This window comes from Plodia interpunctella, chromosome 13 (genome assembly GCF_027563975.2).
Source record: "Plodia interpunctella isolate USDA-ARS_2022_Savannah chromosome 13, ilPloInte3.2, whole genome shotgun sequence".
NCBI classification, from domain to species: domain Eukaryota; kingdom Metazoa; phylum Arthropoda; class Insecta; order Lepidoptera; family Pyralidae; genus Plodia; species Plodia interpunctella.
The window spans coordinates 7,035,971-7,061,747 of NC_071306.1; the positions used below are offsets into that span (position 1 = coordinate 7,035,971).

General features: G+C 34.1%; 5 protein-coding genes across 9 annotated transcripts; 3 read left to right on the forward strand and 2 right to left on the reverse strand.

The window, feature by feature from the left end:
* Nucleotides 1-342: 342 nt before the first annotated feature.
* Nucleotides 343-9,359, reverse strand: LOC128674824 (AP2/ERF domain-containing protein PFD0985w-like). Of its 2 annotated transcripts, XM_053753738.2 has the most exons (7): nucleotides 9,005-9,359; nucleotides 8,699-8,921; nucleotides 8,056-8,247; nucleotides 7,199-7,264; nucleotides 5,241-5,395; nucleotides 4,534-4,645; nucleotides 343-4,358 (listed from the first exon to the last, which is right to left on the reverse strand). In XM_053753738.2, the coding sequence occupies exons 1-7, from the start codon at nucleotides 9,082-9,084 to the stop codon at nucleotides 759-761; spliced, it is 4,428 nt and encodes a 1,475-aa protein (XP_053609713.1). In that variant the 5' UTR covers nucleotides 9,085-9,359; the 3' UTR covers nucleotides 343-758. The 2 variants fall into 2 exon arrangements, with proteins under 2 accessions (XP_053609713.1, XP_053609714.1); XM_053753739.2 differs by lacking the exons at nucleotides 8,699-8,921; nucleotides 9,005-9,359 and adding an exon at nucleotides 8,325-8,509.
* On the forward strand, nucleotides 8,637-13,587 carry LOC128674827 (prostaglandin reductase 1-like). Of its 2 annotated transcripts, none has more exons than XM_053753750.1 (8): nucleotides 8,637-8,770; nucleotides 10,434-10,622; nucleotides 11,195-11,297; nucleotides 11,541-11,726; nucleotides 12,435-12,553; nucleotides 12,690-12,844; nucleotides 12,984-13,089; nucleotides 13,294-13,587. In XM_053753750.1, exons 2-8 carry the CDS (start codon nucleotides 10,457-10,459, stop codon nucleotides 13,524-13,526), a joined length of 1,068 nt encoding a protein of 355 aa, XP_053609725.1. In that variant the 5' UTR covers nucleotides 8,637-8,770; nucleotides 10,434-10,456; the 3' UTR covers nucleotides 13,527-13,587. The 2 variants fall into 2 exon arrangements, with proteins under 2 accessions (XP_053609725.1, XP_053609724.1); XM_053753749.1 differs by having other exon boundaries at nucleotides 8,644-8,770; nucleotides 10,442-10,622.
* A 1,409-nt stretch (nucleotides 13,588-14,996) lies between these two features.
* On the forward strand, nucleotides 14,997-16,467 carry agt (O-6-alkylguanine-DNA alkyltransferase). Its single transcript, XM_053753757.2, has 2 exons — nucleotides 14,997-15,524; nucleotides 15,989-16,467. The coding sequence occupies exons 1-2, from the start codon at nucleotides 15,213-15,215 to the stop codon at nucleotides 16,229-16,231; spliced, it is 555 nt and encodes a 184-aa protein (XP_053609732.1). The 5' UTR covers nucleotides 14,997-15,212; the 3' UTR covers nucleotides 16,232-16,467.
* Nucleotides 16,468-17,121: 654 nt separating this feature from the next.
* Nucleotides 17,122-19,600, forward strand: LOC128674825 (uncharacterized). Of its 2 annotated transcripts, none has more exons than XM_053753740.1 (3): nucleotides 17,122-17,363; nucleotides 17,630-17,849; nucleotides 18,079-19,600. In XM_053753740.1, the coding sequence occupies exons 2-3, from the start codon at nucleotides 17,637-17,639 to the stop codon at nucleotides 19,558-19,560; spliced, it is 1,695 nt and encodes a 564-aa protein (XP_053609715.1). In that variant the 5' UTR covers nucleotides 17,122-17,363; nucleotides 17,630-17,636; the 3' UTR covers nucleotides 19,561-19,600. The 2 variants fall into 2 exon arrangements, with proteins under 2 accessions (XP_053609715.1, XP_053609717.1); XM_053753742.2 differs by having other exon boundaries at nucleotides 17,130-17,223.
* LOC128674829 (prostaglandin reductase 1-like) lies at nucleotides 19,406-23,804 on the reverse strand. Of its 2 annotated transcripts, XM_053753755.2 has the most exons (6): nucleotides 23,587-23,804; nucleotides 22,533-22,632; nucleotides 21,904-22,092; nucleotides 21,224-21,342; nucleotides 20,730-20,996; nucleotides 19,406-19,834 (listed from the first exon to the last, which is right to left on the reverse strand). In XM_053753755.2, the coding sequence occupies exons 2-6, from the start codon at nucleotides 22,553-22,555 to the stop codon at nucleotides 19,602-19,604; spliced, it is 831 nt and encodes a 276-aa protein (XP_053609730.1). In that variant the 5' UTR covers nucleotides 22,556-22,632; nucleotides 23,587-23,804; the 3' UTR covers nucleotides 19,406-19,601. The 2 variants fall into 2 exon arrangements, with proteins under 2 accessions (XP_053609730.1, XP_053609731.1); XM_053753756.1 differs by lacking the exon at nucleotides 23,587-23,804 and having other exon boundaries at nucleotides 22,481-22,622.
* Between the last annotated feature and the right edge of the window lie 1,973 nt (nucleotides 23,805-25,777).

Below are 25,777 nucleotides of genomic sequence, written 5' to 3' on the forward strand. Positions count from 1 at the left end.
AAGATGGTACTCGACCAAAATTATAACGAGCCAGCGGTTTAGAATATTATAATAAAAAATAAGGCTATCAAACGCAAAACCTCCTAAAGACTACTTGGGACTCAAAATAAGCAACTTTTTTATTTTAGGATATGGAAGGATATTATTTTATTACGTTTAGACAAAAGTTGTAGAACAAAAGATGTCAATCTCTATGTACCTTATGCGCCTTTGGAAGGTTATGCGTTAGATACCAGTAACCCTGTATTTCAATTTTGCTTTTGGTATGACAAAAAAAAATACATTTTGCGAAATGCTCATTTTGCGTCCCACTTATATATAGTATAAATAAAAATTTAACAGTATGTGACATATTTTAATAAAGTATTAAATATCCTAGGAACAATCTGTTATTAACTCGTAATAAATTACAACAAAAAGGAATTCTTATATTCTTAAGCTTGTTTCACTATTTCTTATATATCTACTATATACAAAATTATAATATTGTATTGTGTATTTATATATACAAAATGGATATAGTATCATTGATATCATATCAACTATTTTCTTACTAATATTATAAATGTAAATAATTAACTTTCAATAATTAGGTACCATACAAAACAATATGTTTACTGTAAAATTAATATTATGAATTCAGTCAGTGTTCAGTATTACTGTACCGATCACCCTTGTATCAAAGTAAATTACTAATATTCATTCAAGATTCCAAACTAAATACTTTGTTATTTTCCTGAATGTTTACGGGCAACATATTAAGAAAAATAATCATCATCGAAATCTTCGTCTTGTGGGAAGTTGCCCTCTCCATCGTCGTCGTCAGAGTACCTGTCTTCGCGGTTTGAATCGAGACGAGGTTTTTTCACTAATAAACCTTGCTTTTGTAATTTTTCAATTGCTTCTAAAGTAATCTTCTTAGCAGGACTCACTTCATGTTTTTCCTCTGCGTGGGATGCCTGCTTCACTTGACTAGTTTTAACTATTCTTAAACCCGACATATTGTTGAGCTTTTCCAGTTGTTGTGAACAGGAACTAATTTCAGATTTCATCTGTGTTGAACTAACAACCGTGTTACCTTTTACAGTCCTTGTCATATTCATAACATTCGATTTATTCACTTGTGTCGAAGAAGCGAGGCTTACTGTGGATTCGTCTTCTCTAGTGTCGAAGCTCGACATTTCTGACACAGGTATTAATGATTCTTTTGGTTTTTTGAAACAACTAAATGGACCGGATGGTTCTGTTGCAATTGGTCTTTTATTCATAGCAGTATTTACTATGTTTGGGGACATTTTGATTGGCTTCGGACTATTTGTAGAAGTTGAGGGAGTACTGCTTCTTAATGTGGGCATTCTTGGAGCTCTTACATTCATAGGGATAACTGACCTCACAGGGACTAACTGATTGGATATTTTGGCTGGAGGTCTAGGAGACCTCACAGGGTTCATCGCGCTTCTTACTTTGGTACCCACTGGCGCTGCATGCCGTACTACTACACCTTGGTAGTTTTTTACAGGTTGTTGAGTCTGCGGCTTCAAACCTTGTACTTGCCGTAGCACGTTATGTGTACACGACTGACTAGCTGTTTGAACTTCTTGTTTCACAGTTTGGTTGACAGTCTTAATAGTCTTTGTAACAGTAGTAGTGATCTCCTCTATTACAGTCTTAGATTGAAAAGTTTTCACAGTCACCTCTTTGTTTACTGTATTTATTTGATTCTTTGACATACAAATCTTTTGATTGGAAGATTGGTTACGCGTTATTTGCTGTCCTGCACCTTTATTGTTTTTATCAATTATTTGTGGACTTATTTTATTAGGCTGTTGACTCGTATTACTATTGCATTCATTTGTACCCTGTTTGAAAGGCTTTATAGATAATTCTTTGCTAATGTTGTTAGGTAACGATACAAGACCTTTTGTCGTAGCGGCTGTCTCTGTATACAACTGGGCCTTATTTTCGCCTAAAGACTTAATTGTAATAGCCTTACTAACATTTTTAAAACTTTCCTCATTTTTGTTTTCATTTCTCTTGACTGTATTTGCGTGTATTTTGCTTTCAATATCTTCAAAGTCTTTATTTTGTGAGTGGTCCCCATCATCATCACTGTCTGAATCATGAGGTGACTGAACAATCGCATCAAAATCTTCATCAAACTCATCGTTTTTCCTTGGGCATTCATCGTCAACTTCAGTAATTTGCACTCTTCCTGCATTAGATTCATTGTCACTATCAAAATTGTTATCGAATTTGTCATTGGAATTTCCATTTTTATTACCATAGGTGGAAACTATTGAACTTGGTGAAGAATTCCTAGACTTTATTGTTATATGTTTACTTAAGTTTTTTAGTGTATTTTGAAGCATTTTATTAGTCTTATTGAAATGTGCTTTATTTTTATCTTCATTATGTTCAGTTTCTGTGTCAAAGTCCTCTTGTGGTAAATCTGTAAATTCGTCTTGATCGAGGTCTTGTTTAATATTTAGTTGTGGGCTTTTTTGATGAGTTGGTTTTATTGTTAGGTATTTATTCAAGTGTTTGAATGCTTGCGTAGGTTTTGAATGTAAATTGCTGGTTTGTATATCTGACACTTTCGTTTTTAACGATTCACTGGGTAAATGGTCATCTCCATTATCACTATCAGAGTCATCAATGTTATAAACTTCTATTTCGTTGTTTATTTCCTTGTTACTTTTAATTTGTGTTAGTTTTTGATTAACCGGTGTCATAAATTTGTTTATTTGTACACTTTTAGAATTACTAATTGGTTTAGCTGTAACATTTTTAAGATTTTTTAAAAGATCTACATTAGATAGATTTTTTGTATTGACTTCAAGACTTTTCGGGTCTTTGCTTGGTAAATTTCTTACACCACTCTGGTTTATTTTTACTACATTGGGTGACAATGCTGGACTTTTCACTTCATTTTGCTGCTTAACGGCTATTTGACGTACGGAGGGTTGATTCTTAGCAACTTTTTTTATTGAATTAAGGATCTGCTCATCTTCGTCCGAAGATTGTGACATGTCTGACTGAGACTGAGAGGATTGTATTTTTTTTGTCATTGGTTTAATAGTGACATTGTTACTGACATTTTTAAACGGATTTAAAGATTTCTGGGATGTTTGTTTTTGTTCTAGTTTTGGTGTCATTATATTCTTGTTAGTTATTGTAGGGTTGTTATTTTGTTGAGTTATTTGGGAATCCTTCGTATCCTCGCCATCCCCAGAATTCATTTGAACATTATCAGTATTTTCTATCTCAGAAAATTGTCTACTATTAATTGGCGAAGTTGGCTTAGCTTGTGCAACTGGTTTAATAGTAATAAGGTGACTCAAATGTTTTAATGCATTTAGAGATTTGTCGCTAGTTTCATTTATATTTTTATCTTTCATGTCATAATGAACTGTTTGTTTTAATTCACTTGGTTCCTCATCACTTTCTTTGGTAGATACTTCATTTTTAGTTGTAGAATCATTTTTTCCGGAAGGAACCACAGATTTAACGATAATATGTTGGCTTACATTTTTCAAAGCAGTTAGAGGATTATTACTATTTTTAATTTTGTCACTGGGATCTATATTTTTATTATAATCATCTGCGTCTTCATCGTTATTCTGGAAAATGTGATTCGATTTTATACAAACATTTTTTACATTTGAACTTTCGATATCAACTAAAAATTTTGTTTTATTTGAATCAGTGTCAGAGATGCCATCCTCATTCAACTTATTAATTCTGTTTTCAGGTTTCTCCTCCCCTTCGGTTTCAGACGACGTGTACCTTTGTATTAAATCACATTCAACTTCTATATTTTCAGGTGATGAAGGTTTTTCATCCTCTGCGCTATTTGCCTCACTTATATTCTGTGTATGTTTCCTTACTATCTTTATTTGATTATTACTTTGATTAATTAGTTTTGTTAAGACTTCGTTTGGTGGATTAACAGCAGCAGACTGGTTTTGTGTGCTAACATTTAAATCACTTTTATTAGGTACTGCTTGGACTTTAGTAGGCGTTGGTTGAACTATGGTTGGTATCGGTTTCTTCACTGAAGTCCCTCCTTTCTTAATAATGATCCCTTGTTTGCGTAATTTTTCAATATCCTTAGCCGACATTTTCGAACCACTGCTTGGTAATGCAGCTTTCTTTTTTACTTTAAATCTTTTTGCCACTATTTGTGAAGGTACTTCTTCTATGCCTTGAAAATCTATGCCTTCCCCAAAAACATCTTTATTCATATTTAGGAATTCGTCCAACGTTATTGCTGCTTTTTTAGACTTCTTGTGTTTCTTATGCTTTTTAGATTTCTTCGGATTATCTTCTGAGTTGCCCATTGCCATCAGCAAATCATCCTAAACATCAAAATGATCAATAAATAATCACATAAATAGGACATTTTTACAATTTTAACCAATTTAAGGGATGATTATATGACGCCCACACCGACCGCGCTGTCGTGGCTTTGCCTCGGCTGGATGGCCGGCATTGTATACTAAAAATAAATATAATGAAAAAAATAAAACTTACTAAACCAATAGCACCACCTTCAGACATTTCTTTAGGGTCTGGCTCTAAGTTCTCAACTCGTTCCATTATAGGCGGAACTGACTCCAGTGAAAACTCTGTCACAGTTTCAGCCCTGAAATTGATATATCACAATACTTATAAATGATGCTTCTATCAAATAGGGTATGTCGAAATAATGTTTTGACAAACAAAATAAAGTGAAGACTTCATAAACTTATCTTCGTCAATTTGAGTCAACCTCACCTGAACGAAAGGGTTCAAACCATGGAAGTAGTAGGTACTCCGTAGTACTTATTAAATCCATGGTTCAAGCTAACAAACTCTATGCCACACAAGGTAATTTTTAAACCCAATCTAAATGTAACTACAGCATGTCAAGGATGCTTTACAAAAATAAAAATCATTTTCAAAAGTGTTTTTCGACCATATTATGGAAGTTTGCTATACATGTAATTTTAACTCATTGGTCCAGTAATAGTAGTCTTCTGGATTCACTCGGGATAAACCATGATAAATTACACACCTAAGCCAACAATATAATTGTGTAATTTTTAAGATCAACTATACTACACATAGGGACAGACGGACAACGGGAAGTGATTTTGTTTTATGTAGTAAGTATTTCCTTTTAAGTTAAGGTACCCTAAAAATGTTTAAAGATAGATTGGTGTCGCAAATCACGTAAATGAAAAAAAAAAATTACTTACATTTCATTACTTTCATTATACATATCTTCAATACTGTGAAATGAGAGGTGATGTTCATATGCATCTAAATGGTAAAATATGGCATCACAAAGAGGGCAACGCAGCACGTCATCTGGACTCTGGTTTTCATCACTATGGTCATCTATCATGTGTTTCTGGAACAATATTTAAAGTACTATGAAAATCTTTCCACCCACAGATATTATAATCTGTTACATACTAGGTGACGGTAAAATGTTCTATGAACCACACAGACTGGAAATTAATTGAACTAAAAAATATTTTGGAAATTCTTTGCAGTTATGAAACTTACAAATATTATTTATTTTATTTATACACACTTACAACTATCATTACAGGAAACCTTATGCGATAGTGAAGTCTTAAACCTACTCTTATTAAATTATTTTAACTATTTGTATCTAATTAACATAACAAATGACAAATAGTGCCACCCTTGTGAATTCACTCAGAGTACAATAGAATATATCCACTTTGTCAGCAATGAGATTTATGGTGCGGAACGCGCGCGTCAGCGGCGCCTCGTTGAGGTTGGTTCTGCGGCGCGGCACGGCCAGCAGCGGCGGCTGCCCTCGTCTCCACACGTACCTGTCTGGTACCGCTAACCCCACTCTCTCCAGAATGCCTGCATTGCAGTCTCCCTCTCAGCAGTTTGAAGATGAAGCATACTAGTGCCATCTCCTCAGTTCGTTGTATCCAACCATCCCCAAAAAATCGTTGGATACATAAGAGGGTAATATGGGTACACCTTGTACAGCCTCATATACAAGTACCTTGGGAACTTATATTGGACTCGTTCCAACATGAGCAGCTTTCAAGGTGACTCCTAACCAAAGCATTGTACAGCATTTTGATTGTGGCTATGTTAGTAAAATTTTTAACATTGCGGAAAACAAAACCTAAATTCCTAAATGCTTTTTTACAAATGCCCACAATGTGCTCGCGAAAGGTTAGGTCAACATTGAAAATGACTCCTAAATCTTTAACCGCCATTACTCTCTCATTTCAACCTGCTCAATCTTGTAACCATGACGTAACGGATTACGCGAACGGGAAAACGAGATAGTTTAGCATTTTGATGTGTTAAACTGCAATAAGTTATCGGTGCACCATTTTACTACATTATCAATGTCCTCTTGCAGCATAATACAATATTCCTTATTTATGACCTGTAGAAATAGTTTAAAATCGTCTGCAAATAAAAGACATTTTGCATTCTTAACTACATTTGGGAGGTCATTAATCAGCAGTAGAAACAACAATGAGCCTAAATTGCTGCCCCGACTTACCTCTGATCTTGTAAAATATAGGTCAGATTTGTGTCCTTTACTCTCCACATACTGTTTCCTATCCTTCGGATAATTAGCAAAAAAAAAGTATTATAACCCGTTGCCTGCAGCTTTGCTTTAAGTAGCTTATAATGTGTGCCTTAAGGTCATTAAGTATGTCTATTCAAAATTCCAAAGAAACTGGTCCAGCAGTTCAGCTGTGAAATTGTGACCGGCAGATAGACTTTCACATATAATGTTAAGCATGAATACGAAAATTTATTTATTTATTCAATAATACCTCATCTTCATGAACTGATAATTATGAAATGAGCAATATTTCTTTAAATGTACAAAATTATACGCACAGACATAGATAGTCATAACAATAATCAAAATATCAATAAATGTGTATGCTGCAGCAATACAAAAAGGTCTGCTCAGTAGATGAGCTAGCTACTTTTTATGCCCACTACAAGAAAAGTGAAAATATTGATCATAATTAGTATAGTTGGAGGTCTGTCCCCCTTTTGCTCCCGACTATCATCTCCGACAATCATCATTGGCAATCCCTGGCCATGGACGCCACTAAGGAACCAAATTTAACTTCATACCACCACCTTTTTGAGCTGTATCAGTAGTTTTAAAATAAGTAATAAAAATACTTACATGTAAATTGACCTTATTGTTATATTGTTGGCCACAAAAGGGACAGTAGTAAATCAGCAAGGAACACTATAACCAAATAAAATATTATTTTAATGGACACTGACTTCAATGAGACACAAAAACAGTTTAATAGTCATATAGTATATATATACTATACTAACTAACTAACTACTAACAAGTGAAAAATCTATCAAAAACTGGTGTGCTGTGTACAAAATATGCTTTGCAAATTTTAGTTATCCATTATTTAATTTTTTAAACAAAAACTGACACTTACTAAATAGAAATTGGTATGTAGAATACAGTAGCAATGAATATCAAAGCTATATAATAGGTGTTCACATTTATAAGTTTTTTTTTGTTTGGTTAATTATACATATATATATATATATATATATATATATTCCTTTCATCAGCACTTGATCACAATCATAATATGTTTCGGTATACCTTTTGACCATGTACTTTTTTGTGTATTTACATTGTTATATTACTGATAAAAAATTATACATAAATTTATATTTAAAAAATGGTAAGCCCTTCTGGCATAATAGGGACCAACACTGAATGAGTTTCTTTCGGCATTTCTTCTCAGCAGTGGTCGTTCCAAAATGCTAGTTGTTTGTAGCTTTGGTAAACATCATTTAATTTAGAATATGAAGTGAAAAAGTGTCTGTGAAGGCCTAATTTCTGAATAAATGATTTGATAGAATTATCAACCTCAAATCATAACACATTTTTTTAATGATTCTGTGGTGGTGATGATTCTAAAACTTTAAGTATTCATAAAAATTACTATATTTTTGGTTTAAAAAGAAGTTTTATAAAATCAAAATAAAAAATACTTTCATACATACCTGATTAATCATTTTTAATTTCTTTGAATGACCGATAGCCGGCAGATCAGTATCCTGTCTATGAAAAAATTTATTATGGTACAACATCGCAGATGGCTCGTAAAAGGTAACATCACAGCAATCACAAGGGAAATCTTCTGTGTTCATTTTGTCATTCTCATGGTTGGTATTTATATGTTTATTGTATAAATGCTGTAATAGACAGGAAACATGTCAGTCAATATGTAAAGAAAAGAAAACTAATTTGTTTTTACCAAAAAATATCTTACTCTTGATACTAGTAATACCCAAGATTTACCAATATAGTCTTATACAGTAACAAATATTTACTTAAGTACATACAATATTGTATTGATTCATATTTTGTAGATTGGTATAAAATCAATAACTTATATCATTTGATTACACAAACTTCATTTTTTTTTCACACAGATTATTCAAGGCCAAATAAAAAGTATCCATCTTAATTTTATGATTTAAGTGAATATTTACAAATTTCACATAAAACAGTATGTATTGTCTAAAAAATATTACAACATTGATAACAGATAGAAAACATGATAATGTTAGCAGTGTTGGAGGGGGAAGGTGCATAGGTCGCCAAATTGACAGCCAAGGCTGCCATAATTATTTCGGCGCTTACCTTCATCGTAAACAGCTTTCCGCACCAGGGACAGAAGTACTTCGCGTCGTGGTCTGGGTGGAACTTGTGCTTGTGAGTTATTGCCTTCGAAATAGTCGGAAATAATTCCGTGCACACATCACAGCTTATCATCTCAACCTCTTCATTAGACTTCTCGCCTGGAGTATCATTCGTTCGTGCTTTATTTTTTGTACTTTGATTAAATTTTGGATCACCATGTTTCCTAAAGTAACAAAAAAAGCAAAATTCAAAGTGTGACATTTAAATAAAAATGTCAAATAGGTACCTATATATACGAAATCTAACCTGAAATGTATTTGTAGCTCCTCTTTACTCTCAAAATTGTCTTTGCAAAATATGCAATTGAATTCTTGCGGTGAATCCATCCTAGTAAATCAACTAGATATTTAGTTCACCGCAAAAACACGCCGAAACCGAAAATAACTTTTGGCTTTTAATTGTGAGTTACACACATACGATATTACGACCAGAATACAACAACTAGTTTATTTTTATACATTTTAATTTAAATTTATACTATCAAACACAGTTTATTCCGATATAAACACAGAATACAAACAAAACTAGCCATTATTTGCGATAAAGCGATCTACAATATCATAGACAAATAAACTTAGCAAACCAACCATAGATTAAGCAATAAAAAGCTTGATATTTGCTTGTTTGTCAATGGTTAAAATTTTTAGAATGTCGTCGCAGCCAACTGGTTAAAATATTCGTTCAATCAAACAGCAAGGCCCTTTGACTGAACAACGCCATTCAACCACACGTCTAGCTTTTTAATTGAATATTTGAGGCGCTCAAAACGTTCAACACTACAGCTGATACAAAAGCCGCCGTCTTATTAGATTTGCGTAATATGCCCTATTGGGCATATTACGCAAAGCTCGGCGCAGATGGCGCTACCGGTACAACTAAGGTACACAAACATTGTCGATGGAGGCAAAAAGCGCCAATTTTCAATATTGTTGCAGATTTACGACCAAAAATACATTCTACGCAATCGTGGTGCGAGTTTAAAGCTAGCTAGTTCGTCTAGCTGTAGTAGTATTGAAGGTTGCATTCAACAAATCGGCTAAACGACGTATAGCCGTGTGATTGAATGGCATTGTTGAGTCTAAGTGTTGTTTGATAGAACGGCTGTTGTAACCTTGGCTGTTGTAGCATTATATATCAGATATGATATATCATATTACGTTACGTCATGACGTAACGTAATATGATATATCATATCATATAGTCATACCCGCAGTGCGTTACACCTAGTTCTACCTGGGTAACTTTGAAGGCATTACCCAGAGGGAGTACCTAAGTTTACGCGGGTAAACTTAGTATTACCCTTACCTAACAATAATTATACCTACACTCTTATGCTGGCTTACATTGGCAGATTTGGCATACAGTGTTGGTTTTTTGTTCAATGTTCATGCTATGGAATTAGTACCTAGGTAACGAAGTCTACTAATTTAATGGTTAATGCATTTTCGTTTGCATCTGTCCGAATTCGCCGCTAGTGTGGAGCTGAGCCGGTATAATGATCGATGTTTGAGAATAAAAATTCTCAAGCATCGATATGCATCATTCATCGTTCTCGTTCTCGACATCGATGTTTGTTTACCATCGATGAATATCGATCATCCCTAGGTCGGCGGTACCCCCGACTTTAGATACTTTTATCATGCCTATACCAATGGTACTTATATAATTTATTTAGTATTTTAGATATTCAAGGTGAAGATGGCAAAAGCATTGGGTTTCACATATATTGCCAATCGTTTCTACTCAGCAGGAGTTCCCAAAGTGAGAGCGCAAAAATATGTTCTTAATAAATATTTCCAAGGCGAACCTAAAAAAAGTGATTTTCAAATAATAGAAGAAGAACTATCGGTTTTAAAGGATGGAGGTGGGTATATGCGATCTCTAAATTAAAACTTCTTAATAATAAGGCTACTAGTAGTAGGTATCTAATTTTTCAGCATGATCCGTTTGAAAGCTACGTCGGCACAAAAAGACGGACAGACGTACATACAGTCCTTTCACAGTTATTTTACCTTATATATATATTAACGCTTAATTTTAGCGACTCTTAAACTTCTTCTTAATATGTACATATGTGTCTATATACACTTGTTCACCACTACTGTGATATGAAGTTATAGTTCAGTTCAGTTGATTGCGGCGGCGCGAGGCACGGTGGTCCTTACTACCTAGCTGCAGTGGTGGAGCATTGGTAATCGGCTTGTGATGTACAGTTACGTACGAGGATGAGGCACGTAACCTTTCTGTTTGCTGCAATAGTAGAAGATTATATCTATAGTTTATAATATGAATGCGGAAAAACTTAAAGACAAAAGAGCCGTTGAGCGATTAATTAATATTTATTAATTTCTATATTTATAGAAAATGTTAAAATGTCACAAATCTGTATAAGTACGTATTCATCTAACAAGTTCTTAAACTTTTTCCATTTTTCAGAAATTTTAACTGAAGCAGAGTTTCTAAGCGTTGATCCGTACATGCGAGCGTACATGATTGGATATAAGCTGCCAACCGATATGATCGGTGGCCAAGTGGCGAAGTAAGTTAATTCTCTATACATTGTAAGTACATCTAACTACTTAGAATCATTTTTGATGTGAATTAGATATCTATTGGCGTACAGGCGAGGTCTATTCAATCTTGCTGTTTATAGTCTTCTTCTTTTCGATTCGAAATAAGTAGCAAATAAATTATATATCCAATAATTTACGGTCACAGCTATCGCATTACAGCAGGATCGCCTAAATATTCTTCGCGACTTTAATCGTTGTATATTTTTCAGGATTATTGCAAGTCGCAATAAAAAATTTCCCGAAGGAAAATATGTAGCGGGTTCATTCGGATGGCGAACCCATACGATTTGCAATCCTTCTTTGCCACCAAAAATTGGATTTTTGCCCACGACACTGCTGCCAGACATCAGTCCACACCCGGTGTCCCTTGGTTTGGGTATTCTCGGCATGCCTGGGTATTTATTTTTTAGTACTACTACTGTTTTATACGAAGGGCCCCAAAAAAGTAATCTTAGACCAATTATTGTTATTTTTGGGTCTCCCACATATTCATTAGAGCCCTAACTTTTCTACAAACCACTTAATACTTACATCAGTAGGAACTACGTATTGAGGTACTCCCAACATGGACTAAAGAGTGAGATAAATAATATTACCTAATACTTAATATTATTACTAACTAGCTGTTTACCCGCGCCTTCGCCAGCTTAAATTCCCTCGGAAACAGTTTTAGCACCACCTAAGATACACACAGCACCATCTAGTGTTTTATTGCAAAGTGTTTTTTATTATCATTTAGCACCACCTCAGATACACACAGCGCCATCTAGTGTTTTTATATTTGGCGCCACTTATAATATAGGTGTTTTGCAAATCCCATCGGAACAATAGGTGTCCTTCACCATACTCTTAATTATAAAAATGCGAAATATCAAGAAAATTGGTTACGTAGATAAAACGCTTGAAAGAGGTAAGACAAACAAACTTACTTTCGCATTTATAATATTTGGGATGGGATTGGGATCGCCAGAATCCTTGTAAACTTCCCTGAAACGTCTCACCATTAGCGTGTGAGGAATAAATAGCAGGCTCAGTGGAAGTATGATTGTAGTTAAAAAAGTAATGAAAATAAATAACACATCAACATTATTTATTCCATAAAGGAACACTGCACATTTTGGACTTAAGGAGATATGCCAGGCCAAGCCCGGAGAGACCATAGTGATCACGGGAGCGGCTGGAGCAGTCGGCTCTCATGTTGGACAAATAGCTAAAGCGATCGGTAAATTCATAACTTTTCAATGTACTTGAATTTACTTTAAATCATTTTTTAATTTATAACTCCACTCAGTGACTTTCATGATGCCGACCATGTGCCAACTACTTATGTATTAACCTAGGCTACCTAATTATTGCAGGTTGCCGTGTCGTTGGTTTCGCTGGTAGTGACGAAAAATGCGAATATTTAGAAAAAGATTTGGGATTTGACAGAGCATTTAATTATAAGACGGCCAACATAAAACTTGCGTTAAAAGATGGCGCTCCTAAACGAGTCGATTGCTATTTCGATAATGTAAGTGCAAAAGATTAATTCAGTCAGGAAATTAAAAGTCTTGATCTATTTTTGTCTTAGGACGATGCTTATATACTGGCCGCATCTTAACTTTCACATTCAATTAATTGCACCAAAATTCAATTAGATTCCTTTTTAGGTTGGAGGTGAAATCAGTACAACTATCATGAACTTCATGAATTATTACGGAAGAGTGGCAGTGTGTGGCTCAATATCATCATATAATGATGATAAATTGCCAAAGGGTAGGTATATACCTATCTAACCTTTAAAATTATGGATTTCTTATCTTTCTCACTTTTATTTAGGAAATACGACATTATATGGGATTATATTATACAGTGTAATTAATAATACAAAATAAGGCAAAAGCTTATTCATTTTATTATTCATTTCCAATTTGAACTACTTACACAATATTGTAAAGTTACCCACACAATTTTTTTCAGTTACAATTTTACAACCTGCAATAGTTTTTAAAGAACTAAAGGTTGAAGGATTTTTGGTGAATAGATGGATTGATCGTTGGGATGAGGGTATAAATGCAAATCTGAAGTTGTTACGAGAAGGAAAACTGAAATACAATGAAAAAATATATCACGGGTTTGATAACATGGTGGATGCTCTCGTCGGCATGCTTCGAGGCGAAAACACAGGCAAAGCTGTCGTTAAAGTTAAGTAAAAATGTACTTAAAAAAAGAAATGTTATATTATTTACTGTATTACAATATGTACCTAACCTACCTTTCCACTGGTTTCACTTTCGATCCAAAAGTTATCTAGCTAGGTTATACTGATTAGATGCCAAGAACAACAGATAAATTTTAATTTACACTTCGTAATACAATAACAGAAGTCATGCAGAAGTCACAAAAATCAAGAAAGAATAAGTAATTAAGAGAAAAAAAGTTCGCCATGTTAAATTTGATTGGTCGAGAATGGATCAAGGCTCGCAGTTTAGTCGCATCCCGTTATAGATCTGCTGAAAAAGACACATTGTTTCAATTGTGGCAAACCCTAGTTTGCCATATAGAGAAGTATATACCTGTATATACTTGCATTTTAGTCTTTAGTCTGAAATAAGGAGTTGAAATCTTACTGGTTTTCTAGTTGATAAGCAAATGACCAACATACTTACTTAATAAAGGTAAGTATGTTGTCTTTGTATTTGTATATATATTCTCACATTGGCACACTACATTCACGAGCACGGTGATGCAAGTGAGAAGGCGCAATTTACATAGTGGACATAACAGGGAAATAGCCTGAGTTATAGGCGGTAATCTGAAAACATTGATTTATTGATTTTTAACTAGATTTAGCAAGTTCGTTGCAAATAACTAGTATTAACTTTCAGCCCACTTATGTGATTCAAAGTCAGCGTGACTTAATACTATTTGTGTTGTATGTATCAGTAATAATATCCTATACATTAAAGTTTGGGAGTTAGACCTATCAGAGCCTATTCCAGAAAATTTCTTTTAACATTGGTACCCTCATCTAAAAGGCACTCGAGGCTCTCTTTCAGCACACGTTTTAGTCACAGTGAGCTTTCCAGTTGTACGGAGTATCTAAAATTCCATGGTAAAATCATCGCTTTGGCGTACAATGATGGAGCCATAACACAAAAAAATCTTTTCCTTTGTCTGTTTTCCTCATGGATTTAATAAGTACTTCGTGAGTACCTACTAATTCCATGGTTTTCCCATTGGTTTTCCTAGGTCTGTTTGTTCTCTTTGGTTTGTGGCTGTATTTGCTTAGATCCCTTTGCCTTTCCACATGGATAAACGAAACAAAAAAAATATCTTTGGTTTGTTCACAAACAACCTACGTCTACTAGTGGTGGGTCGTTGACGTTTTTCGAGCTAACGAAAGTCAACTGTTTTTGTTCAACGAGCAACTAGTTACTAAACCAGGTAGCGTATCAACGCAGAAGAACAATAATAAGTTAGAAAAAAATACAGTTTTTTTCTTTCACACTACAGTTCTACATTCGGCTGTTTCCGTTGCACGTCATGTTTCGCGCTCGCCGCTCGCGCCCCGCGCTACGTTCGAAGCAAACCAGTTGGGCATTCCAACAACTACTTTTGCAATTATATATGATTAAACTTGATCGTTGAATAAAACGGTTAGTTGAAATAACGCCCACGACTAACGTCTACTTACCTATTCTCTAAGCAAACAACAAACAAGAAGTCAGAAGTTATCTAGTACCTGTCTACCTATGTCAGAAGTTTCATTCGATCTTTTCTAGGTTATGTGGTATATACAAAGATACCTACAAGTATTTTTTTCTTTTTGGGTAGATATCTTACCTCTATACACATAGTAAAAACCGTCTGTTTATTCGTTGCATAAATTTAATAAAATGAATTTATCATCAATTCTTGATAAATATTCTAAAGATTCAGACAAGATAGTTTATATGCGTGTGTATGATACTCCTGTTGGAAATTTAATTGCTGCAGGCGATGAAAAATATCTGTATATGTTAGTATCGATAGATTCAAAGAATTTTGAAAAGCATTTCAAAGTTGTTTCAGAACAATTAACATGTCATTTTGTTGAAGGGAGTACCAAAGTTTTGGATACATTGAATGATGAAATAACGGCTTATTTTGATGGAAAGCTTAAGATATTTTCCGTACCAATGCAAACATTTGGTTCCGATTTTCAAAAGGTAAAATTGTGTTTTCTAGGCCATAGCTGGATTGGTTTTAGAGAACGATAACTCAGTCTGAAAAAGTAACTAAAAACAATTACACCCTTGGATTTTTTATTGTATATGTTACAATTATTCCTCAAAGTGGGGTTCATTACACCTAGGTTTAGCCAGTAAATACTGTAGCCTAAACATTCATCACTAATTAAAAAATATTGTAGATAACAGAATCATTTCCTTAATTTATAATTTAAACAACAGTCAGGTCCGTCATCTGCCATTTGTAAGAAAAAGTAATCTTGTTCCTTCATACAAAAACCAGTCACAGTCATCATGGATTTACTTCATATTGTGATGTATTTGCTGTAGACTGCTATAGCGTCTATAGGTAATTTTTCTGGTCTGAATCCTGTGCCTGGGCACTGTTGGCACACCCCTATTTACTGAATTCAATACTTAATAACATTATAATTGTATTTCAGCAAGTATGGAAAAAACTGCAGGAGCTACCTTTTGGTATTACTCAGACCTATGGTGACCTTGCAAAGTCTTTAGGCATGGACTCCAGTCATTCCCGGGCAGTTGGTGCAGCTTGTGGTGCAAATGCACATCTTATTGTTATACCCTGCCACCGAGTGATTGCATCTGGCTCAAAAGGTGGTTTTAGTTCTGGAGTAGACAGAAAGGAAAAGTTACTAGATCATGAGAAAAAATATTGCACATAGAATATCACTATGTTGAATTTTTGGATCAAGATAGATACAAAATTTCAAGTAGGTAATCTCTTCTCAGTCTGGAAACTTTGTAATGTGAACATACAAAATCCACCAATAATAAAATGAAAAAATTTGGAATTATGTAATTTTTTTATATTGGGACTACCTGAAGCCAGTACGTACATTACCTCCAATAAATAACTAGGTACCTATACCTAAGTATAAATAAAAATGTTTTAATTGTTGTGTAGTTTTCTTATTTATTTAGGAAAATCGTTATAAGTTTTGGTTCCATAAACTAAACTTTCTGGCAGCACCTATATGAAAGGTGTACTCTAGCTAGATATTGAATGTAAAAACCATAGATTTAAAATTGAAGGGCCTGTTGAAAAAAACATATTTAGAAGTAGAAGGGTCCCAGGCGCGTTGTAAAAAATCATTCGACAGATCATTTAAACTGTTTCATTTCAATCATTTATCTGAGTTCGGCGTCTCTTTAGTCATTGGGTGTCGGCGTCATCGCGTCATTAAAAACCTGACAGATTCACAGAGATGGATATTGACATTGACAAATCTACCAACCGAACAGCTAAATAACTTTATTTATAGGGACTACTGCGACTTTCCGCAAAATAGAAAGAATCGATTAGAATAGAAAACTTTTGAATCGATTCTCAAAAACAATGATATCAAACAATCGGTTTACTTTTCAAGTTTGTGTTTACAATGTACAAGGTAAACGAAAGATTCCGTATTAAATGATCTCTTATTAGTACAATCAGGAAATACTATATTAACAATTATCATTATTACCATAAAATAATACATATCGTAATAAAAAATGTTTTTTTTGGCTTCGACCGATTCTATGATTAATCGAGCTCTCAGATCATCATCCCTAGATAGGATAGTAATCCGTGGAAGTGAGTGAGCGAGTCAGCCAAACAAACATCCATCAACTTTCAAAGCTTTTTTTCTGTTTTAATTTGTTGTATTGACAGGTAAATCAGATTTCTTATAAACGGAGGATTGTGTGAGGTGTCTGGAGAGTATAGATAAGGATCTCCAAGAGCTTCGGTGGCGAATTTGTACAAAGAGTAAAGCAAGAATTTGTATACCAGAATACCGTGACGATACCTAGGTAGGTAGTTATTATTTCTTTTCACCAAAACAAAATTGTTTTGAACATTGTGAAACCCATTTTATCTCTGGTATGTAATACCTACTTTCCATTTTAGGAGACTTCACTCCCTAACATGGAAATACTGACTTAAAATTTGCCCTAAGTTATATTCTACTTAGTAGATTTTATTTTTAACAACAAACAACACAAGTATACTTCCATCCATATTCATCCTTCTCACCAACTTTTGCATTTATGATATTAATTGTAGGACATGATTTCAGCTAAACAATGGGAGGCTGGCGTTGTTCATACCGCAACTGCAGTATGAAATATGATGGCAAGACACATATGTTCCATTACCCGGTATTTGATAAGGTGAGATGCCACCAATGGCTGGTCAACACTGGAAGGCTGGATTTCCTTAATTTAAAGGTGTCACAGTTGAAAAACAGAGTGATATGTCAACACCACTTCAACAAAGAATATTTTATGAACTTCAAGGTAATGCAATATTTAGTACTAAAACATTTGTTTATTTTCGTAGCTGTAGTTGATAGAAAAGGAGTTAATGTTATCCTGAGTTCAATTCCCAGCATGGGCAAAATTTGTACTTGTGATCACAGTCTATGGTTCTGGATATGTGATGTACAGTCAATAGTGTGAGCTGTTCAATTTAATTACAGAAAAAAATAATGATGTATGACAAGTAATTTTGAGTATTTTTTTTCAGGAAGACAAATTAACTTTTGATGCTGTACCTTCATTAGATGGTCCTTTTTGTGATGCAGGTGACAGTCAAAATAAAAGTCTTGAAGATACAACTAATTCACTGCCTGTAATTATTGATATTGACAATGAGTTCTTGACTTTAAAAGATAAAAAAGCAAATTACTCTGTCAAGTACGCTGATTTTTTGAGCAATGATTTAGCTGATATTGATATATCTACACATATACCACAACACAATGTGTTCAATGAAGGTGTTGAGATAGAAAAATCATGTTCTGCTTCAGAACCAATTGAAAGCAAAGATACTTCAATAAGTGAAGTTTATGTACATAAATTGAAACCAAGTTCGGTAAACAATAACAAGGCTTCCACATATGAAATAAATAAAAAAAGTGAAACACAGCCAGTGCAGGTTGTTCCTCCTTATAATACAGAAATCAAGCAAAACCAAAGCAAAGTAGAAGAAAATTTTGTGGAAATAGAATTACCACCAGGTTTTTTAAACAATAATGCTTTATTATCAGATGATGGTAACATAAATAATACAGAACCGATTGTTGGCAAAGTCAATGGCAAATTATCAAATAAGCAAGAAAAAGTAAGAATCTTGTCAGAGAAAAGAATATCGGAACCCTTGATAGTCACTGGAACCTTGGAGCCTGTGTCACCATCATCAATTTTTGTTCTAAGGAAGCCTTCTACAAGTACACTTCAACAGGTTTCAAATGATGTCAGATACCTGGAGCCAGTGCCACCTTCTTCAGGTTTGCCTCTATTACAAAACAATACTAGTGCAATCCAAAGCAATTCCCAAAAGATTTCAAATGAGGTCATTTTAAATAATCAAGAAATATTGTTTGGCAATGAACAATTTGAGCCAGTGCAAACATTGACTGATAATAAGTCTGTTCTGAAAAAGGAAGTAGTTAAGGTATGTAAGGTTAGGCAAGAAAATAAAGCTAAATCGCCACGGACTTCTCTTTTGAAGAATAAGATAACCCCCGAAAGGGTCGCTGCAATTAAAGAAAAAAGAAAATTCAATATGAAACTGCGTGATATGATAGAAACATTTCTAGATAAACTAGATGAACAAGATAAGGATAGTAAATATTCTAGCAATATGCCCAGTCAGTATAATAAACTTTCAATTAATCAGTCAAAATCACTGAACATCACTGAACAAACAATTTCTAGTTTAGAAGCAAGAATGAAGCTAATGGAAAATGCTTTAATAAGTAAAATAGATAAAAATTCGCAAAGCATAAATGAAATTAAAAACATGATTTTACAGCAGAATCAGATCGAAAAGAAAACTAGTGCTACTCAAACTTTTACAGGAAGTCAGTGTCCAAAGAAACGCCTCTATCACGAAATATCACAGTATTTAAGTCCAGATGTAAATAATCTTATTTATGAAGAACTGTTCATTAACAAATTTATGAAAGATTCCAAAACTTCAGTTAAAAGAAAAAGACCTAGTTGATAAAAATCTAAATAAATAAAATAATAAATTTTTATTAAAACTTAGTGTAATTTTACAAGGGATTTTCCTGTATTAGCTCCTCTGAATAATCCGATAAAAGCATCTACTGCATTCTCAAAGCCTTCAACAATATTTTCGCGGTATTTTATTTTGCCTTCTTGAACCCATTTTAAATTTTGTTGCACTCCTTCCACAGTTCGTGCAGCGAACCTGTTTACTAGAAATCCTTGAATAGTAAGTTGTTTTGCCACAATGAACGGCTGAAGCACTGTAGCTGAAATAATTAAAAAAAAGTAATGAAGTTATCATGGGAACTATCCACAGGTATATTACTCCTACAGGTGGGCCTGTAGGAGTAATATACCTGTGGAAGAACAGTACTCTGTTTTGTTACAGAAGTACTGTTTGGATAAAATTTTTAGGGCCTGTTTCACAACTTTTTGATAAAATATTATATTGTTATCTGACAGACAATACTAACTGCTAGATCTGCATGTTATTGGCCAATTGCCCTACCAAAAACTTTTAAAACAATTTTTAATGTTATCAGTTCGATATGTTACTTATATAAATAGACTATCAATTACTTAATTAGCAAGCTGTAAAACAGGTTTATAAAGTCCATTTTTAACCGTAATGAGTGTAAGTACCACGCCTTTATAACGGTCGTCATACGCGGTTACAACCCCTATACTCACCGGCTCGCTGCCCACGCGCAATGGTGTGGCAACCTATCATGCACGCAACGTGTCAGCCAGCACCGACAAAATATTCTCTCCGGCAATTTTTACGCTCCGTGCATGACACGCGATGGTGTTAGTCGGTGACGGAACGGTCTAGTGGGACTAGTGTCATACTTTTCAATACAAAGAATATTTTATATGCCTGTGCCTAGCACGGTCTTTGTATGGTACGGTGTAGTGGACAGACTCCTTAAGTATGCCATACCCCTGAACCGATTTTAGTTTTTTTTTATTTGAAAGGGAATTATTTGAAACGTTTGGAAATCGTCACTTCTTTTCTAGCAGATGCGAGGATGTCAGCAACTTCCTCTAAGTTGCTTAATTTAGTTTTCATATCTTTTCAGTCTATAAATACTTATTGTTGTTTATGTTGAAAATAAATGGGCTAAAGACTTCGGTCCTATGTAATATGTTTTAAATACAAACCTTTCATTTTGTCAGGATTTGTTTCGTTGTAATTTGATATGGAACCGCAAACCGCTACTCTTCCAAACTGATTCATTTTTGACAGTACTATACTGCTGATTTCCCCGCCGACATTATCAAAGTAGCAGTCAACGCCTGCAGGCGCGCTTTCTTCCAGAAAAGCTGCCAAGTCCACAGCTTTGTAGTTTGCAGCGTGGTCGAATCCCAGCTCTTTGGTCAACCATTCACATTTTTCATTTGATCCAGCTATTCCAATTACTTTACATCCTAAAGCAAAAAGAAAGCAGGCTAAATCTAGGTGTAGCCTGCTTAAGTAGCCAATTGAGACCGACAGCGCCTAGATCCAGCCCGCTAGGTAAATCTAGTCGTAACAACTTTAGCCGTAACGTATTATGTACATAAGTGTTATGTACGTCTTCCTAATAATTGACTAGGATACTATTGAGTTTGTAAAAAAAGAACAGAGGTACCTACGGAGTGTAAACTGTGCCTACCATATATTTTTGCAATCTGGCCCACATGGGAGCCCACGGCCCCAGCTGCTCCTGAAACTACGACGGTTTCTCCAGGTTGGGGCTTACAAAATTCCGTGAACCCGAAATAGGCAGTATTACTGAAATAATATAAGTAGTAGTTAGGCTTTTTAGCAGGTTTGAATATCTAAACAAAGCGTTTATCAAAATAAATCTAATACGCTTCAGCTGCAGGTAGTTGAAATACAATATGGCCGAATGTGTGCGACGCGGGGGGAATAAAATGGCCACTTGACAACTCGGGTAACATAAACATTGATTTCCGGTTAGTAAACAATGTTTGTTAGCTAACACGAAGACACGGCGTAGTGGATCCGGCTTTAGAGTATAAACGTATACTTATATCGGCGAGTTTGATATGAAACAAAGCTAACTCATTGTTTAATAATTTAAATGTCTAAGCCTCTAAAATTTTGACAATCTCAAGCTAAAGTTGCAATCACTTCCCGGAAATTTGTACTTACACCTGAAATTCTAATAAATAAAACAATTTAAAAAATTTGTAATTTAAAAATACATGCAGTAAATAAATGCGAAAAAAATTACTTAACAATCTCGAAATGATCAAATTTATATTTATTGATGCAAATTACAAATACCCAAAAATCCGGATATTTTTTCTTTTTTGATCTATGACTTACCCGACTCTGCCACAAACGCCAAGGCCTAGCGAAATGGGCAAGTTACCAAAATCTGGCAAACGATACAAAAATGGTATTTTGGCCGAAAATTGCTCATCCTCTGGTTTCGCAACGGTGTAAGTCCGCCAGCCGAAATGGCCCATAACCCATGACCCAACGGGGTAATTTTCGTTTCTGCTTTCTATTATTCTATAAACAATAAATACATTGTTATATTATAACAAACGAGTAGGTAGTCTTTATGGCTAGAAAAAGGTTCGTTCTCTTTATTATGGTTATGTTCGATGCTGTCAGGGGGAAGTGGTCAGTTCAATTCAAATTATTGTTTGGTTAGTGGTGTTTTATATATATTATTTGTATCATCATTATCACAATCATAACCCTGCCGATAGGAAGCTGATAAAATAATATATTCCATGCTTTCCTACTCCCCCTCTTCTTCCCCGATAAACATTCAGGGGGCCATACATCAAATTAGGTAGTTTAAATATATTTAGGCTATAAAAATTAAGATACCACGGTGCATCAAAATTCGATGAGAGGAAATAGGGACAGGGAATCGATTTAAAACAATTACAATCGCCCTTAATTTTTCTTAAATTATTCAGATCTGTCTGAACTTAACCGACTTAGCGACTTGTCCTCCAATCATATCGTATGGATAAGATTCTTCACGTTGCCATCTTTGATACGGATCCACACTTAGATAGGCGGCTTCGGCTAAGAACTCTGTAATTTAAAATATATATTGTATGAAATCCATGGGTTTATTTTCGTTTTTGTTGATCTATAAGGAAAACTAATAATCAGAGTTATACCGGGCTGATCCCTAATAATTATTATAATTACATTTGTCCGTTCTGGTCCATTCTAGAATGTATTAGTCCGGTCTGATCCCCTACAAGTTTAGTACAATCAAGATGAAAACAGTTGTTGATGAAAAAATAATCTTTTTTTGTGTATGAATATTGTCACACAAATATTACTGAGTATTTATAGATAATTAATTAAAACAATCAGTCATTATTCATTCTAAATAATCACAGATAATTACAATTTGCGTTGTATCCTACTAATGTATAAGTACGCACTTTAAGAACGACTTTGGTTGATGCGATAACGATTGTCTATTGTATAACACTGTTGTTCAGGTATAAAAAATTCTAATGAAGATAACAGATAAAAAAATGTTATCCAGTAGTACAAATATTTTCTTACCGGCCTGTATCAAAAATATGTTGGGGGATCCGACCGGAATAGAATAATTAATTGTTTATTCTGATCCCTGATAGAAAATAATTAAAATAAAACAGATATCAGATTTTGGGTACCAGATCGGAATAATCAATAATCATACATATACCCCGGCTATAGGGTCACTCGTTCATTTATATCGAGTGTGTTAGGTATTGCTAGCCAGGTGTCAGATTTTACTCTAGTCGCCTGAAGGCATCTGACGTGACTTTTACGACTACCTATTACCAACTGGTGGCAAGTCGCATTCACGTTAGTGAACTAAACTGTTCACCAATGTGTAGGTTTCCTCACGATGTTTTCCTTCCTACTATTATTGATTTTAAAAAACACGTAGTACCTATTATAATAAGATGTGAACGACTGGTAAGGCTAATAATTATAACATGTAGGTATATGTATATGTTTACTACAATATGTTTTTCTCACCATTGTCTTTCAAAGCAGGTAGATCTTCTTCAACAATCTTAAAATCGCTTTTCTTTGGTTCACCCACGAAAGGATTTAGAACGATATACTTTTTAGTTTTCGTTTCAATAAACTGACGTACCTACTCAGTAATATAGGGAATGAAATAAGTAAGTATGTAACAAAAATGTATCAAGTCTTTCCGCGGCAATGGAATACTGATATGGACGTGTTATTGTAGGTACTTGGGTTTGTTACTTATGTTGGTATCATGTTGGTAGGTATATGTCTGTGGTTGGTAGTTGTGCACACCTATCCAATCTTTATCTGTCTCCACACGCGTTATCGTTGGTAACAATGATGACTTGAGCTTTTCATTTGTTAATATTATTTTATGCCGGCTACACACTATCGCCGAACTCATGATTAACGCACTGTACGCACGCAATGCACGGACATTACGTAGTACAGTTTGCCAGACGGGTTTTTGTAAAAAAAAATGTAGATATAGGGTAAATAGGTATAGGTATCTCAATACGGGTAAGGTATGATAAAACTTGAAAGTCAAACTTATGTGACTACTTATTAAATTTTCACGTCACTAGCTAGCTAGATTTGAAATTATCAATTTATGAGGATGTGCAATCCTAGATACAATTTGAAATCGATGATATTTTTTTTCTTTAGTGAGGCAGATTCACACTAGCGCCAACGTCACATTTTTATCAGTTTCTTTTAGGTAATATTAATAATCCTTTTAAATAATCTTACAGTATAAAAAATCTATTTATTATTACTAGAAAGTACCTAAGTACCTGCTTTTGTATATTGGGCAAAGTTGCAACAATTATTAAAGCGAGAACTGTTGACGTCGATTCCTTGTGGTAAATTATGACTACATTGTATAATAAAAAACTACAATACTACATTGTAAAACCTAGTTTTTTTTTACCTAGTACCTAGGTATTGAAAGCATAATTTTGTAAGATTATTTTTAGTGTCTAAAAGAAAAATGTGTTGGTGCCACTAGTGTGTGCGTATGCAGTCAATTATATAACTTTTTTAACAATATACCAAGAACTAATTTATATGTAGGTACCTTTTTTATTTCTATGTAGATAATTAGCTGAATAAAAACGAACAGAAATATTTCTTCCCGTTTATTGATTTTACAGTAGGTACAAAAACTTAAGACTTGGTAGATACTTCGTTACAAGCACACAAGTCTTCTGTAATGGTCTGCAATTCTGGAATAAAAGATAACAAAATATAGTAGATAAATATTTTTTTGTTTGTAGGTAGGTACATAAGGTTTAAGGTAATAATGACAAAAAATAAAGGAATTCAATTAGATGAGTACTAAGAATACTTTTACCAAATGTTAAATTCAAAATGTTTTTTTTCAAAAATTCAGAATTGTTAATTTGTTAGAGAGTGTTGAACAGGTTAGGTCCACTTAACCTGTTCTGTTCAACTCCACCTAAAAATGTTTATTACAAAGTTAGCTTATTGAAATGGAAATATTTTCCTTGGTACATTTGAAAAAATGTTGGAAACCCTTTTTATCAATAATTTATTTCTTTACCAGATTTATTTATTTAGGTTGTCTGTCACTGTATTTATAACAGTATTTACCGCTGCTGCATGGAGTTCTATGCAGGGGACCGATTATAAGTAGGTACACTTCATCATATTCTCCATTTTTTTTGGGTTTGAAAGGTTATATATTATGAGAGCAGAAGTAATCTGTTTACTTCTGAAAAATAGGTGAAATGCGTGAACTTCGATTGCGTGAGATTCGAGGCAAGGATTGCCACCTTTTTTTTGAAGAAAAAATGTATTTTTTTTATTAAAAAATATAGTACTTTTGGGAAATTCAGGAAAAAAAATAGTACACATCTATTTGCAATCATTATTTATTTTTCCATGAGTATTTATTATTACTTTTAGGTTTGGCCATCAAGGTTCTATTATTTTTGAAATAATTATATGCATCTGAGCAATTTTGATCTATATTAAAGTAAAATAACAACTCATTTTTGATTAAATTGATAGATGCTCTATTCCTTTCTTCTCTCCATTTTGGGAGTTGGTAAGTGGTACCAAGCGCCGTACATGAATGTTTTTCGTTCAAACATTCCCTATACAACGCTGCTGATGTGTTATTCCCGAGGAAGGTTTAAGTGTATCATTTATTATTGATTTAACCGAA